Source organism: Protomyctophum bolini (assembly GCF_963924005.1).
Source record: "Protomyctophum bolini genome assembly, chromosome: 4".
NCBI classification, from domain to species: Eukaryota; Metazoa; Chordata; class Actinopteri; order Myctophiformes; family Myctophidae; genus Protomyctophum; species Protomyctophum bolini.
In genome coordinates, this window is record NC_137865.1 from 20,334,157 (window position 1) to 20,349,605 (window position 15,449).

At 41.7% G+C, this 15,449-nt stretch overlaps 1 protein-coding gene across 5 annotated transcripts in view; it reads right to left on the reverse strand.

Annotated features, from left to right (window-relative positions):
- kif21a (kinesin family member 21A) overlaps window positions 1-15,449 on the reverse strand; it is an 81,539-nt gene that overhangs the window by 14,408 nt on the left and 51,682 nt on the right. For 2 of the 5 annotated variants that reach the window (XM_080761835.1, XM_080761833.1), the window contains exons 8-23: window positions 14,940-15,135; window positions 14,142-14,331; window positions 13,047-13,113; window positions 12,672-12,869; window positions 11,924-11,998; window positions 10,113-10,206; window positions 9,194-9,308; window positions 7,792-7,980; window positions 5,837-6,036; window positions 4,599-4,706; window positions 4,385-4,453; window positions 3,806-3,951; window positions 2,980-3,124; window positions 1,912-2,106; window positions 1,048-1,149; window positions 542-707 (exon numbers count right to left, since the gene is read on the reverse strand). In XM_080761835.1, coding sequence (XP_080617961.1) covers window positions 542-707; window positions 1,048-1,149; window positions 1,912-2,106; window positions 2,980-3,124; window positions 3,806-3,951; window positions 4,385-4,453; window positions 4,599-4,706; window positions 5,837-6,036; window positions 7,792-7,980; window positions 9,194-9,308; window positions 10,113-10,206; window positions 11,924-11,998; window positions 12,672-12,869; window positions 13,047-13,113; window positions 14,142-14,331; window positions 14,940-15,135 — 2,255 coding nt within the window. The remainder of the gene's footprint in view (window positions 1-541; window positions 708-1,047; window positions 1,150-1,911; window positions 2,107-2,979; window positions 3,125-3,805; window positions 3,952-4,384; window positions 4,454-4,598; window positions 4,707-5,836; window positions 6,037-7,791; window positions 7,981-9,193; window positions 9,309-10,112; window positions 10,207-11,923; window positions 11,999-12,671; window positions 12,870-13,046; window positions 13,114-14,141; window positions 14,332-14,939; window positions 15,136-15,449) is intronic. The other 3 variants (XM_080761834.1, XM_080761837.1, XM_080761836.1) reach the window with 3 other exon arrangements.

Consider the following 15,449-nt stretch of genomic DNA (forward strand, 5'->3'; position numbering starts at 1 on the left):
TAAAAAGCATCTACAAGCAGGCTTGCAGATCTGCTACTTTTGATGCTTTTTTGTGATGCTGTACGTAGTATGATCACGTAAGGGTGTTAATTTACGAGAAAAAATAACATACAAAAAGTTAAAATATGGCGATAAGAGGTTTCTGCTCTACAGCAACGATCTGCAACGGCTGTGGTGGGTAGCGGTCAATGTTTATTCCAATCCAACCTAGTATGGTCTATATCAATGGTTCTTAAACCTTTCAGTCCAAGTCCCAGAAGACACCTTTGGTATCTCCCTGGGACTCAAATGTACTAAATAAATGCATTGTGGATTAACCACTTCATTTTTCAATGAAATTTGTCACGACCAATACACAATTGGTCTCCAACCTCATTGTTTGGGAAACGCAGCTCTATAACATCCATACCATGAATCCCACTTCCAGGAGCAGGGCAGAGCCAAGGGGGGTTTTGAGCCTGATTCATTAGCTACTCCAACTCAAGAGCAAACATCTCAGCTACACGTTCCAGTTTGATGCGAGATCCAAGGTGCAGTTTACCTTGCAGAGCGTTCCCCAGCAGGGCATCCAGCTCAGGGTTGAACTCTGCTTTCTCCTTCAGCATGTGGAAGAGCAGCTGGTTCTGGGTGGCGCTGGTGATCTCCGTCTGCTTCAATCTGCCCTCCATCACCTTCACCTGGGACTCCTTCTGAGCTGCCTGGAGGCCCTGCGTGAGGACAGAGCACAGTCGCTGCTGTAAAGTAACTGGGTAATTGTACTTGAGTATGTTTGCTCAAGTACTGAAAGTACATTCTTTAGGTATTTTTTACTGTACACGGCCAGTACAGCTTTATATAAATAGAGAAAAAAGTAGAGAAAAAGAATCCCGCACACTGTCTTCACTTGAATTTAGATTTTATTGAGCAACGTTTCGCCTGATCAGCTCTACTTATCAGCTCCAGTTATCCGACACACCTGTCCATTGTAGGTGTGCAGAAGGACTTTTTTCTTATAGCTTTATATAAATAAAGTTTATATAGAGTATGGCGAATACAGTAGTACTGTACCTTATTGATGGCCATAGACATGAAGTTGTCGAGGAGAAACCGGGATTCTGTCAGTGTACAGGAGCAAATCACAGCGGAGATGTCCACCGTGTCTCCCTCCTCCTGGAAACGCACAAGATTATTTCAGTGAAATTTTGTTCATTTTAATTTATTCAAACACTCTCTGGCATCGCACCAGAAAAATATTAGTTTTGTTCTGATTTTGGATGGTTCACTTGTTTAATGTAGTTATTATTTGTGAATACCTAATCAGCCTGCCTTGTGTTAATAGTATACACTTGCACATATCTTGCACACTCCATGGAACTGCCTTGGTCCTACCAAGAAATGTCTTCACACTGTGTTTGTAAAGGTGTCTAATAACACATCTCACAAAGGGGAATCTGTGACAGCTGCTGAAAGTTGGGGTACCATTCATAACCTATATGCAGGGAAAACATTTTGCACAAAAAACAGTCCTTGGGCTTAAAACGGCCATAGCCACTACAATACAAACTCACAGCGCATTACTTGTACATCTGCTATTTTTTTACCAAAAAATCTTGAAAGTGAATTTTTTAACACAAATCTTCTCTTCTGTCACACAAAAAAGACCAAATGGGGGGTGGGTCCACAGCTAAATATACATCAATTTGGGGGTCCAAGCCAAGAACTACTCATTTAGAAGGCATTTGTAGAATTGACCGGTATTGCGGTGTTTAGGCCATGTATTTAAAGACTTCATGTAAGTTGTGTGAAATCCACAAGATGGTCACATATCTTGGCAGGTCATCCATTTCACCATAACTTGCCATGCTGGAGTGACTGAGTGTGAGTGAGCGAGTGGCCGAGGTTTGGGGTATCGGAATTTGGCTTAAATGTCACCTTGGCTTCCTCCATCTGCATGATGTTGGCCTGACAGTCGGCGATGCTGTCGTTGATGTAGTCGATGTTTGCCGTCAGCGTGTCCATCTCCTCGTTCAGGTGAAGCGCCGCCTTCTCTGCTTCCGGTGCCTCCCCCGACAGCCGGTCCCGCTTCCTGATAACCTTCTCTTTGCGCTTGGTCAGCTCCTCCCGTTGCTATATAGGTAGATGGGCACAGGACACACCCCTTCATGCATGGCAAACATCATGTGTACAGACATCACCGCAACCACAAATGTTATTTCCTGTGGTAGATCACGCCGGCAGTGTCGCATTGGAACAGTTATTATTCATTAACCTAATTGTTGTTGGTCACACTTTACTTAGAGGAGCAGTTCACCTGAAAAACGACTTATTTTCTATCAATTAACCCATGAAGCCTTGAATTCATGTAGATTTTTTGTTTTTTGTCGCATTCCTGACAACAATTTGATGACCAGGTCATCAGTCAGTAGGAGCCTCAGTAGGAGTCTCTTTGAGTCAAGGCTTCATAGGGTGTGTAATTGATTGTTTGGGGTGAACTACTCTACTACTACTGCCAGGGAACAGTCACACTTTAAAGGTCAGCTCGTAATCGCTTTTATAATGCATTATAATGCACTTAAGTCTTCATATTCAATTATGCATAACAAGTAACAACTTATATAAAGGTTCATGAAGTATCATATAACTGCTTGGTCATAACGCATTATAAGCTCAGCGGAACAGTACTGTTAACACTAGAAGGTCTGAGAGGTCATTTTCACCGTTTTTGTATTATTTTGAAGTTGATTATCTTTGCCCATGAAGCTTTCAGAAGGTTCCCCTTCCATGAGCATCATCATCCATCACCATTCTATCATCTCAGAAAATCTACCGTACATAGTCATAAGTGTTCAAAGATTGTGTTCAAAGATTTCCACTCTGGAAGGTGTTTTCAACTCCCGAAGACACCTTTCTCGTCTAAACGGACACCCCGCAAACGATATTAATTTGCCGTTTTCTATGGACAGCGTTCTTGTGTAAAGGGGGCCTCATAGTGTTGTTTACCTTCAGCAGGCGGTTCATTTCCACCTCCATGTTGGCGATGGTCATCCTCTGCATGATGACGTCAGTGACACGGCGCTCCAGAGACTGCCACTTCCCCCGCGCCACCCGGGTGGAGTACACGCCCGCTGAGCGCCTGTACAAGGACCTGGGTACCAATGCAGGTGAAGTTAAAGGGATTGTGACATTAAAAAAAAGTTTTTGTAATTTTTCTTAATTCTTTTAGGTTTTCTGAGCTCAATTGCACCCACAAAACCTGAACTTTTAACATTCAGTAGATTTCCTGTGATCTGACAAGACAAGTGCTCTGATTTTCCTGCTGTTTGTGATCACAGCCTGCAAATCCCATATTGATGTCACTGTTTTCACTGTTTTGCCTGGTTTCATTGCAGCTCAAAAGGCTTCCAAACCCCAGACAAAACTGCAGATCACAGAAAATCCACTAAGGCTTTTTGTTCAAAACAATCAATCAATTTTGAAAGCCAATGTTAGCTAATTAGGATGGAATATGAAATATCGGACAGATCTGTCTTGAACACATGACTATAGAGATACGGTGTAACGATTTGCGAGAATTTTGGACAGATTCTGGAGGAGTAATATAAAAAAAAGTTTTTACAAAAGTCGGCCTCCTGGTGGCACTATAACAGGCCGTTCTGGAAATGTTGAGGCAGAGGTTCATCTTGGTATCCAGATTCTGTCCAAAAATCCCGCAAATGGTTACCACGTACTGTGACGCGTATCATATCGCTGTCAAAATGCATCATTACACCCCTAACACACACACACACACACACACACACACACACACACACACACACACACTGACCTGGTACCATTGGGGGCGGAGTTTCCAGGCGCATACATGCGTCCAGAGGGGGGTCTGTGGGCGGAGTCCTGGAGAGAATCCGTAAAGTTGGACTTCCTAACGACCTTCCCAGAGGCGGGTCTGGCCTGCCTCCTCAGAGCTGTCACCTGGTGCACATGCACACACGCACGCACAAACAAGAAGAAATGTAAAAGCAATTCAATAAAATGTATAAGAATAGGGTTTTAAAGGAGTAGTTCACCCAAGAAGTTACTCTATTTCTATCGTTTACCTACCCGGTGTTGACTGGTGCAGAGTTTGGGAATTCGTTGACCTATTTTTTTATATCATTTTGCTGTTACGTGGAGTCTCTGATTAATTCCCTGCATCAAGTTTTTTTCTTCATTTTTGGGTGAACTACACCTTTAAATATGGACATTGTATGTCATGACATGTTGTATGTTAAGTTAGGCAGGCATAACAGAGAACAGAAGCATTGCCAGTGACTTGCTGAACTGTTTGAAGAGTACACATATACCTGTCTACATGGAACTATATGCATTACTTCATTAGTTAGAGATGTGTCATATGGTGGCTCACCTCTTCTGTCTTTCTCCTCAGAATCAACTCCTGTTGCCTCTTCTGAGCCTCCAGTAACCTCAGCTGATGCTAGAGACATGTCAACGACACAGTGTGAATACAAACAGTTAATGACTGACAGCAACGATAACTAGCATTTATATACTGTATATACAGCAGTTATGAGAAACATGATGAATGTCATCAACAGAATGAAAAGAGCCTTGTTGCCGACCTCCTGCTTGCGTTGGTCCTTCTTCAGGGTAGCGATCTCTCTGTTCCTGCGAGACTCATTCATGCGGTTCTTCTCCTGCTGTTCCTTCATTTGCTTCATCAGACGAACCTGGTCCCAACAATAACATGGTAAACATTCAACAACGTTACAGTTGATCACAGATAGTCTGCAAAGCCAGTGCTGTCACAAGGAGAGCGGTATGTTGCTTGTAACTAACGGTTAATCTTAATCTTCTTATCTTCTTATACCACCATAATTGCCGTTATGGCGATACGAAGGTGGTGGGGTCGAGTGTTGAGGGGGATTCAGGTGTGTGTGTGTGTGTGTGTGTGTGTGTGGGCGATGGGGTGGGGAGGTTATGGTGACACGGGGTTAGGGGGGGGCGTCTGGGTGATTGTTGTGGTATGGGATGTGGGGTGGGGAGGTGCTTTGAGGCAGGACGGGTCACTTTCTCTTGTTGAACTAATCAATGGTCTTAAAAAACAATAAAAAATCGTCTCTGTCGGGTGGAAACCTAATTACGTAAAAAAACTGGATTAAAATTCAAAAGTACAAGCCCAAAACGCTTTGATCTTGTGCATCTGATACTTTTGATGCTTTTATGTGACACTGTAGTAGGATCAAGTAGGGTGTTAATTTACAAAAAGAGAAAGTTGGAATATGAAGAGGTTTCTTCCCAACAGCAGCGATATACCAGTGGTGGAGAACGTACTCACATTTTAATGCAATATAGAAATAGAGAAGAAAAAGTGTACAAAAGTATTGGCATCAAAATGTACTTAAAGTACCAAAAGGAAAAGTACTCATTATGTCCTGTTTCAATGTATAAAAATGTTTTGAAAATAGCCAAACTACAAGCTCACAATGCGATTATTTTCAAATGGCCGAAATGAAGTGGCTTATGTATGTTTTGTAATAATCAAAATCCACAATGTAGTGGAGTAGACGTAAAAGTATTGGAAATTGGAAATACTCCAGTAAAGTAAAAGTACCTCAAAATGTTACTTAGGCACATTGAGCAAATGTATTTACAGTAATTACTTTACACTGCGATAAACAGTACGAATGACAGTGCGCCCAGACAGTAGCCTCAAGAAGCGCCAAGATGCCGCTTAGAGCAGGCGTCACTTCCTGGTTTTTAAACATCTGGTGGATGGAAATGATGCTGCAACTTCACACGTCGGCAAAAAAAACAAACGCAAACACTTTGCCTGCGCACTGTCGCACAAGCGTCCCACCTTGGTTTTCTTCATCTCCGTGACGTCCAGCTGGAGCTTCTTCAGCTGCTTCTCGTACTGCGACTGGTTCTTCAGCAGGCGGGCATGTTCCTTCTGGGCAGACTGAAGCTTCTGCATCTCCTTGTTCATCACGCTCAGCTTCTTCTCGTACTCCGCCTTGATCTTACGGGCCTTGTCGTCCTGGCCGCTCTCCACTGACCCTGTCGGAACGAGGACACAAAATGGCTCCTTTTCCACTGCCATGACAGACGACCCCTGAACCTTCCACAACCCAGTATATAGTTTCCTCTAGAACCATAAACACCTCTGAAGTAAGTGGAAGATGAAGATGAAGATCTTTGAAAATAAAATTATTTTATTATTTGTTACTCAAATCTTTGCTTCAGCGGGTCCCTCCCTGGAACAATATTATATTTTGAGATGAGGGGGTCGGCGGCCAAAATAACTCTATCTATCTATGCTGACCGGCTGTCAGTATTGAGCAAATATTTTTATAGGGGTTTCTTGTGACCGTGCCAGGCAGGAAAAAGTCAAACTAGGGGGTTTTCATTATTCTGAATCCATTCCAATCTACTTAAAGCGAAAGCATTTTTGACATTTTTGCCTGCCATAGGAGGATAACCTTTTCACTGCTATCTACGTTTATAAATGTAGCTAGGCTATCGGTACCTACTGGTTCTAACTACGCGTATGTTCGTAGACAACCACATACTCCATATATGAAAGCAGCGACCGTCAATTTACCTTTTAGCATTGCTCCGGTTAGTATGGAGAGCCTCCATCCCCATCAGCTATGGGATTTTTAAATCCAGCTCCATTGAGCCTCCATTAATAACAGGATTTTCAAAGCGCTTTACCTCAAAAGGTTCGAGGACCGTAACCCTATAGATTTAATGGTAGGGTCACAAGAAAACCCTATAAAGAAATTGCTAAATACTGACAGCCGGTCAGCAAGTGGATTCATGAATGTATGTATATAGACAATATTTTAGGCCAATAAAAAAGACTATATACCAAATTTCCCACCAGTCCACCTCGGCTGCCGGACTATATAGTTTACTGAAGCACTACACTGTCTCTCTGCAATTGATGTAATGCATGTGATTACCTTGCTTAAATGCCTAAATTGTAAATTGAAACATTTCTTGGTATCTTTATAAACAACCTCAAGCATATGGCGTACGTTGTGCCTCCATGCTCAAGCTAACTTTCGCATTCGCATGACTCAGAAACACTAGCAGGATCATTAATTAAGTAGGTGTAACCCAGGTAAAATAACACATCACATTTCTAAGACTGAAACAATAAATATTAGTTTTTGTAATCGTCCTCATATAATAACGTTTGTCGGGTGGAAACGGCATAATGTACTGTTACTTTTCAGGTTTCAAATAAAAAAAACGTAGCTAATGTAGCTAATCTGTTATACTTTTAGCAAAAAGTTAAAATACGTAGATAGGAGGTTTCTGCCCGACAGAGACGACTAACTTTCACTCGTAGTTGAGTAACATTTAGCCTGAGGCTGACCTATGCTTTTCTGGGCATAGAGGGGCGGGTGTCAATCTACCGCTGGCAACGGTTGAACGGACGGGGGCTAAAAGGAAGAGTGTGTGTGAGAGACAGATTAGACGGTGAAGGGGATGATTAATCAAGGTAGAGATAGAGAGACACAGAGAAAGAGAGGGATTGAATAATCAATAATCAATCAATGATCTAATCAAGGAGGGAGGGAGAGAGAGAGAGAGGATGTTTGTATGTTTTCAATAAAGCTCCTTTGAATTGAAATTGAAAAATTGCGAGAAGCCTCCCCCAGGCTTTTTTATATCTCCATCGAAAACAAAACGCCTGCGGCCTCCGAGGCTAAGTAAGTAAGATTTGACCAGGACCAAGTAACAGGGGCCGAGTTGACGTTGTGCCCACCACCACTATACTATACTGGGTCCATTCTTACTTACCCATGTTCTGCAGCACACGGTCACGCTCCAGCTGCGTGTCCCTGATCTTGCACTGCAGCATCATGAGCTTCTGCTCGTACTGCTGCTTGAGGGTGTGGAGCCGCCGCTGGCTGTTCTCCAGCTCGTCGATCAGCTTCTGCTTGATGGCGATCTCACACGTGATGTTGGCCAGGTCGGCCTGGAAGTTCTCTGAGGTGGAGGCGAGGTGAAACGCACATGACTTTAACCCATTTAGGACGGGAGGAACCCCTTTTGGTGTTTTAAGTTATAGTCATAGTCATGTTATACTTTACAGTAGCTATTGAAAAATAGCAGATCTACAAGCTCATAGCGCGGCACCGAGTGCCACGCTGCTATTTTTGAAAAGTCGTGAAAATGTGTGCAATTCTTTGAATGTATATTCTTTCACAGCAATTGTTAACTCAAATCTTTGCGTCTGGAAGGTCCCCGAAACAACATATTTTGAGATGGGGTTCGGCGGCCAAATTCATAATTTTGGAGCTCCTTGACCTGAAATAGTTTGAGAACCACTGATACAGAAACATAGGTTTTTAAGAAAACCCATATAAAGCTAAGGGCTGTTCACAACCAAGCACTATGTACTCTATAGTCGTCCATGCTAAACCCTTAACCCTAACCCTAATTCATACTGGGTTTTGTTTTGTGATGAGAATCTTGTTTCACAGTACAATGGAAGTCAATGAGGAGCCATTTTATGGATTATTAATTTCAAGTCAACTACTGCACAACGGAGCCATACATGTCACTAGTAACTAGTGTACACTAGTTACTAGTGTACATCATGACCCGGTAAGAAAACACAACCCAAACCAAAGTGTCCTATTGACGATATTCAGACCGCGGCCATCTTGGAAGCAAGGTACTAACTATAGGTGCAACTTCCCATTGACAGCCCATTCACCCAAACAGAAAAGTCCTATCTGATTGTATTAAACAACATCAAACTCCACCATTGCAGCTTTCTATCTGCAAAGTGTTTGTTTCATAAAAATGTAGACTTGTTATGAGCTACTTCCTTGCAGGTGATTTCTTTCCTAAGTATTGGAGTTTGGAGGCACAGGGCTGTTGAGTAATATCCAACGAGCAATCCCAAACTCTGACACAATAAAATTAAAATAACCTGCACAGAATTTCTTGACAGGAAGCAGCTCATAACATGTCTACGGTGGATTTTTATGAAACAAAAACTTTACAGATTGAAAGAGGATAATTCAAGCTTTCCTACAGCTGCAATGTTGGTGAGTTTGACGTTGTTTAATACAATTAGATAGGACTTTTCTGTTTGAATGAATGGGCTGTCAATTGGAAGTTGCACCTAGTTAGCATCTTGCTGGCAAGATGGCCGCGGTCTGAATAGCGTCAATTGCTTCAACTGGTATACCTTTCTCATCCTGTTCAGAGTCGGAATCATCAGAGCTCTCCTCAACGTCCATCTCCTCCTCATCCTCCTCATCTTCCTCATCTGCATCCTCATGGTCGCTGCCTTCCTGGACCTCCTGCCACATGACATGTTGTTAAAATGTTTTACATTTATAATAATAATAATATTTTAGCATTGACGCTACCGGACAATCAGAAATGACCTTCGAACATCACGCGTTTTGTCAAAACCATGGAGAGCTCCGTAGATTTAGAGTTATTCAGCTTTTCAGTCCGCCTGTATACAAGAACTGAACGGCAGTACGCATGTGCAAAACCGGTCTAGGATCTAAGGAGGAAAGGCCACACAAAAAAATAAAAATAAATAAAACAGCAATCCCGTTTGATATCAATAATAAAGCTTATACGACAGCGTGTTCCGTCAGAAGCAGTTGACAGTTGGATTGGAATCAATCACCATTGGCCCATTCAGAAAATCACGAAATGACAAAGAAAATGTAATTACTTTTTGGGGGTAAAAAGACAATTCTATGGTGTGGATCCTTTAACAAATTTAGCTGGGGACCCTCTGGAACACCCTCAGGGACCCCACTTCGAGAACTACAGATCTAAAAGGCAGCGACGCAACTGCAACAGCTTCAATATCACTGCCTTCCATACATTAGAACCTCGAGAAACTAGTGAATAGATGTCTGATCAATTAGTTGCTCTTGTGGGTATGAGTACAGTCTACAAATATTGATAATTTTTCTTAGTGATTATTCTATCGATATAATACATTTTTTATATTAATGGATGGCTTTTTGTATTTCTGTTGCATATTAAAAAAATATTTACCGTAAGTCTATTTCCCCCCAAAAAATGTATTGTATAATATTTGTATTAGATTGATTATTTCTTATAAAATCAATTACCGGTACATTGATTAGTTTGATTACCATCTCAGCCTCCTCACTCGCTCTCTCTGTAATCTCCTTCTCTTGGTCGTTGTCAGGGACCTCCTCTTTGACAGCGCTGAAACAGTTAAACAAGAACAGTGTCAACAACATTATCCAACAACTTGCAGTGCACATTACAATACACTCATTCATATTCTGCAGGCACAATACATGGCAATCTTAATACAAGGAAATATCAATGGGCTTCAATGTGTAGTGTACTTCCAAAGGCACTCTGTACTGCACATGGCCACAGAAAGCATACACAGACTTCATACATTATACATGAGCAATGAATACACTCATCACTGTATGTGGCTCACAGCAATCCATGTGTGTACAGTAGAATACATAACAGTCTGGCAGTGTTGCAGTCAAAGGAATACTGTAGACTTTACTGTAGACTTAAAAACGTGCGTTATGATTATTCAATGAATTGAGACCGTAATCGATGCCAAAAAGCAACAGTATTCCTCTAACACAGAAATAGGATGCTTTTCAAACATGTCATAACATTCTGTATTAAAGCCAAAAAAGCATGACAGGAATAAGTAGCACAACAGAACTCTGTTGGATAATGATTTATCCAATTCAAAGAGTTAGCAGGCCGGTGGTATGCACAATATCATCCAGACAGGCTGAATAAACAAGGGAAAAGAAAGATTAACAGAGGGAAAAGAAAAATAGGTAGTTACCATACCCTGTCAAGTTACACAGAAAAATAGAAATGCTGTATAAATAATAATAATAATAAATAAGCATCTGACTAAGATAGTCAGTCATACAGAGCATGTAAGATATCACATTTGCTTCAGACCTTCTCAAAACAACTCAGACTTGGAAAGATTCCACATCCACAATGAAATATGGATTATATTGTCGACAACCAAAACGGAGCCACTCCGTCAAGTTAGGGCTTTCAGTGGGGGAGTTGTCTGAGAAATTCAAATTACCTTTGTACACAAATTAAAGTTGTGAATATGTCCAAATCAATAGTAGTACCACCAGGAAAACTGTATTTTTTGTCATAAAACTACATGAAATTTGTCCTCTGCAGTTACTCTTCACAATTATTATTAGGATCAATTATTAGGACCCGGGTGCTATTAATACAGCAGAGGTTAGGTCTATTGCTTAGCTACACTTTGACACATACAGTATTATCTTTGTGGTTAGAGACAGAATTGTGACCACCACTCTCAAAAGGAATACATCCATATTTTGTCAGTTTTTCTGTATCGTTTGGTGTGTAACCTGAATGTCTGCAGAAACAGCAGGTGTAGACCCATAGGCCGTAGAGTTTCTGTCTGTCCAAGCTGAAATGTTTTCTCCAAATATGGGGAAAACGGGATTAGATAGTTCCCAGGAGAATGCCTGGAGGGGAACATGAGAATCGTGGAATTTCTCGGTGGAAAATTGGGAATGTTGGCGAGTGCACTCCCAGGCTGGACATCTTTCCAGTCCCAAGCTTGTCTTGACAGGCCATGAGGAAAACACTAATTAATAGGCAAATAGTGTGAAGGGGGATTGTGAGTCAATGGTTGAGGGATAGATGGGACCTCGGTAGCCACTAAAGAGCATCTACAGGAAACATTAAGTCTTAGTATTTGGTGAGGAAATTATGTGGTGCTAAAGTAGTAGGTTTTTCACTCCAGGTGTGGCAACTACCTGTCGAAACAATACAAAACAAAAAAAACTCCACATGGTGAATTATAAGGACGGTAAGGAAGCAAAGGAATGTGGGCTAATCTTTGGGTGAAGACAAGGGGGCGCGTTATGGGGTGAAGACAAACCTGGCGACCTCAACCTCCTCCTCAACCTCCACCTCCCCCTCCTCCATCCGTCTCTCTTCCAGCAGCTGCTCGAGTCTTCATGGGGGGGAGAGGTTGAAGGTATACAAGGGATGTGGAAAGGATGGATGGGAAAATGGAAGGAAGAAAGGTCAGAGGGTAAAATGCAGACATAATCCATAGCATCCCTGGCATATCGTTTCAAATGGGGGTCCGCCATCCGCGGGCTAATTAGTGTCAATTTGGGGGTCCTTGACGTGAAAATGTTTGGGAACCACTGCTGTAGGAACAAGACTGCTTCTCACCGCATTTGAACCCTAGCTAGGACAGTGGACAGAACCTCCGCTGTGCGTATATAAACCATACCATCTAAACAAATGTGTGACAAGTCAAAACTATTTCCAGCAGCAAACACGACATGCACAAATAGTAAAATTGTCATTCACGTTGAAACTCAAACTCAATATAAACAAAGCTGAATGTATATATTACAAAATAAAATATGTTATGACTTACCCCATGCCTTACCCCTTGCCTATCCTACATGTTTTTCATCATCACAGATTCATTATCTATTATCTCACAGTAAATGCACAATTATTCTTGTTTTGTAAGAAAGTATATTTTTAACATTTCTTAGTCTTGATTTTGGTCTAAAATCAATGCAGATGTTTATGTTTTCTCATGGCAATGAAGACCCATTGAATTGAATTGAATTGTTTAAAGTTGCTTCAGAGTCTACCGGCCATACCTTTTCTTCTTCTTCTTCTCCCTCTTTTTAAGTTTCAGCAGGTCTTTCTTGGCCAGCTCGATGATGTCCGAGGTCTCCTTCTCGGGGGCCATGGTGGAGAAGGAGCCTGGCCCTCCGTAGAGGGACTGTCGGTTGGAGGCACGAGAAAGGTTCTTCCTCAGGTTCTCACTGACGGCCTCGCTCTCCAGGAGCTTGTCCCTGGAGGAGGGAAGGGGGACGCAAACAGGTGCCACATAGGTCACAATTATTAAAGAATCGCCTGAATGCAAATTATTTAACATAATTGCAATAATTGCACATAATCATTAGCATCATTGCACAGAATCATTGGAATCGTTCTGTAGACAGAGAGAGGTACAGTACTCAGTTATTTACCTCAGTTCTTCTATCTCTTTGATGTAACTCTGTATCATGTTGCCAATCTCCTCATTCCCTCCTTCACCTGGGAGATTAATTAGAAGATTAGATTTTTGTTGTAAGTTATACAAAAGACAATGAAATAAGAATAGCCATTAATACTTTTTGGGGTACTTGGTTAAAAATAATCATACTGAACTCATCCACAGTCATCTTGTGGATTACAGTGGATGACATTTTACAGTTTGTATTATCTATAGTAATTTGTTTTGAGATGTATCTGTATTCCATTCTCTGCTGTAGCGATGACCCAATGCCATCTCTTCCAGAGATGATTCAGATGAATAAACGATACCATATGTGTATTATTTGCAATCTTCTAAATGCATTTTGTGGTCTGACTTTGTACGCTTTCGCTTGTATATAATTAAATAACGTTTGAATTTGACTATTATATGATATGATCTGATCTCAAATATTTTTCTTTCTTTGGCTCTCATTGTAATTTTATCTACACAGTATTATTCCCTGCAGCACTAACCCAATATTTTCCCTTGCGGATCAATAGAGTTAATCTTTTCCAGTCTCATTTTCCCTTCTCTCATATCATATTCTATCTAATCTTCCTTGGACTAATTTTATCCCATCACACAGGGAGACTGCGAGTTTCTGCAAGTTTGCACACAACTGCAAGTTTGAGCACAAAAACACAGCTGCTGGGTTTTGTTTTGTAACTCGCAGGCTGAATTACATGATATATAATGGAATTTAAGCCTTAAAGGCCTGCCTTTAGGATGCGTACCCATCTATCTATGAGTGTGCATAATACATAGACTACAAATGGGACCTTACAGGTCAATTTGGTTACATACACTCACAGTTAAATTGACACTGAGGAATATAGTAAACACTATTGAAAGGTTTTTTTCCCCCCTTTTCTTTATTATTATTATTATTTTTAAACTTTTTCAGGACGTGCAGCAGACATGCTTTCCCTCCCACACCCTACTTTTCCTGCCTTGGCCTTACTTTCCGTTATTTCATTAAATAAATTAATTTCATTAATTAAATAAATCCTGCCCTAGACACCCCTTCCCCATCACCATACTGTACCTGCCCTGGCCAAGGCCTGGTTGGCCTGGTCACTGAGCACCTGCGTGACTCTGGCTCTCTGGGCGTCGATGGTCTCCTGCATGGCCTTCACCCGCACCCTGAGGTTGCTGTTCTCTGTCTGCAGCATAGACACTTCATGGAACATGTCACTGAAGCTGTCCATGCTGTCCTCTCCCGCCATGCGTTTACCCTGCGGGGACAACAGTGGTAACTCAGTGAATGCTGTGTATATGCCATGGCTATGTGCATCATACTGGCAGCTACAAAGCAAAAGGTAGTGCCATTCCTTTTCCATTGGATGCCAGCGACGATACAAAGCAACGGTGGACGTTTGTACCGGCTACAAAATCTACAAAGCTTCAATCCAAGTTGAGCTGGCTTCAACTGCAGCTAAAACTGCAAAACGACCAAGCGTTGTTTAACCAGTTCCACTCACCTTCTCTCTTCATAAAATTCCTGCTTGAAATGTGGTGGAAAACAAATGATTTCCCTCAGCCAGTTCTGTGTTCTTTTTAACCGCAGACTTTATACGTTTCTTGCTCCTCGGACGCACTCTTGAAGTCAACAAGCGTGTTGATCAACACTAAACACTTCAACAGCGACTCTGGGACAGATATTCTGCATCACTTTGTAGCTCCCGAGTGAACGCAGCATAAATGTATGACTTGTTGACAAGACCCGACCTACAAACTCGCAACGATCAAGCTTATATGTTGGATCTTGTCGACAATGCATGACTCCGATATACATACAGTTCGTCGGAGCATAAATCAGGATTTCTCTCCATCTCTCTCTCACCGTTTTGTACTCCATCAGTTCCATCTGTAGTCGTGCAATCTCGGTCCTGAGAACACTGATCTGCTGGCTGGCTTTGTCCTGGTTCACCACCACCTTGTTCTTGATGTTCCTGGCCCGGTTGGCATACTTCAGCGTGTTCAGCGTTTCCATGAAGTCGCGGTCCGACGGGCTGATGCAGGCGATCATCACTGTTTGGCTGACGGGAAGAAAGCAAGAAGAGTGAGACAGAGAAAGAGACGGGAGAGACACACACATGGTTGAAAGTTGCTGCCATTTGTCCCAAATGTTTTATAAAATTTGTGTTTGTTTTATGTCTATAAGAATTCTATAAGTAATCATATCACCTACTGAATTATCAAATTCAGATGTACAGTTCAGTAGTACGATGAGATATCTTTACAGCAAGGAGTAGTCGGTTAATAAAAATAGCAGTGAAAAAATAAAGGAGAAAGATCAAGACAGTAAATGTACACTCAGGAGTTTGTTTGTCTAAAACCAAAAAAAGAAATG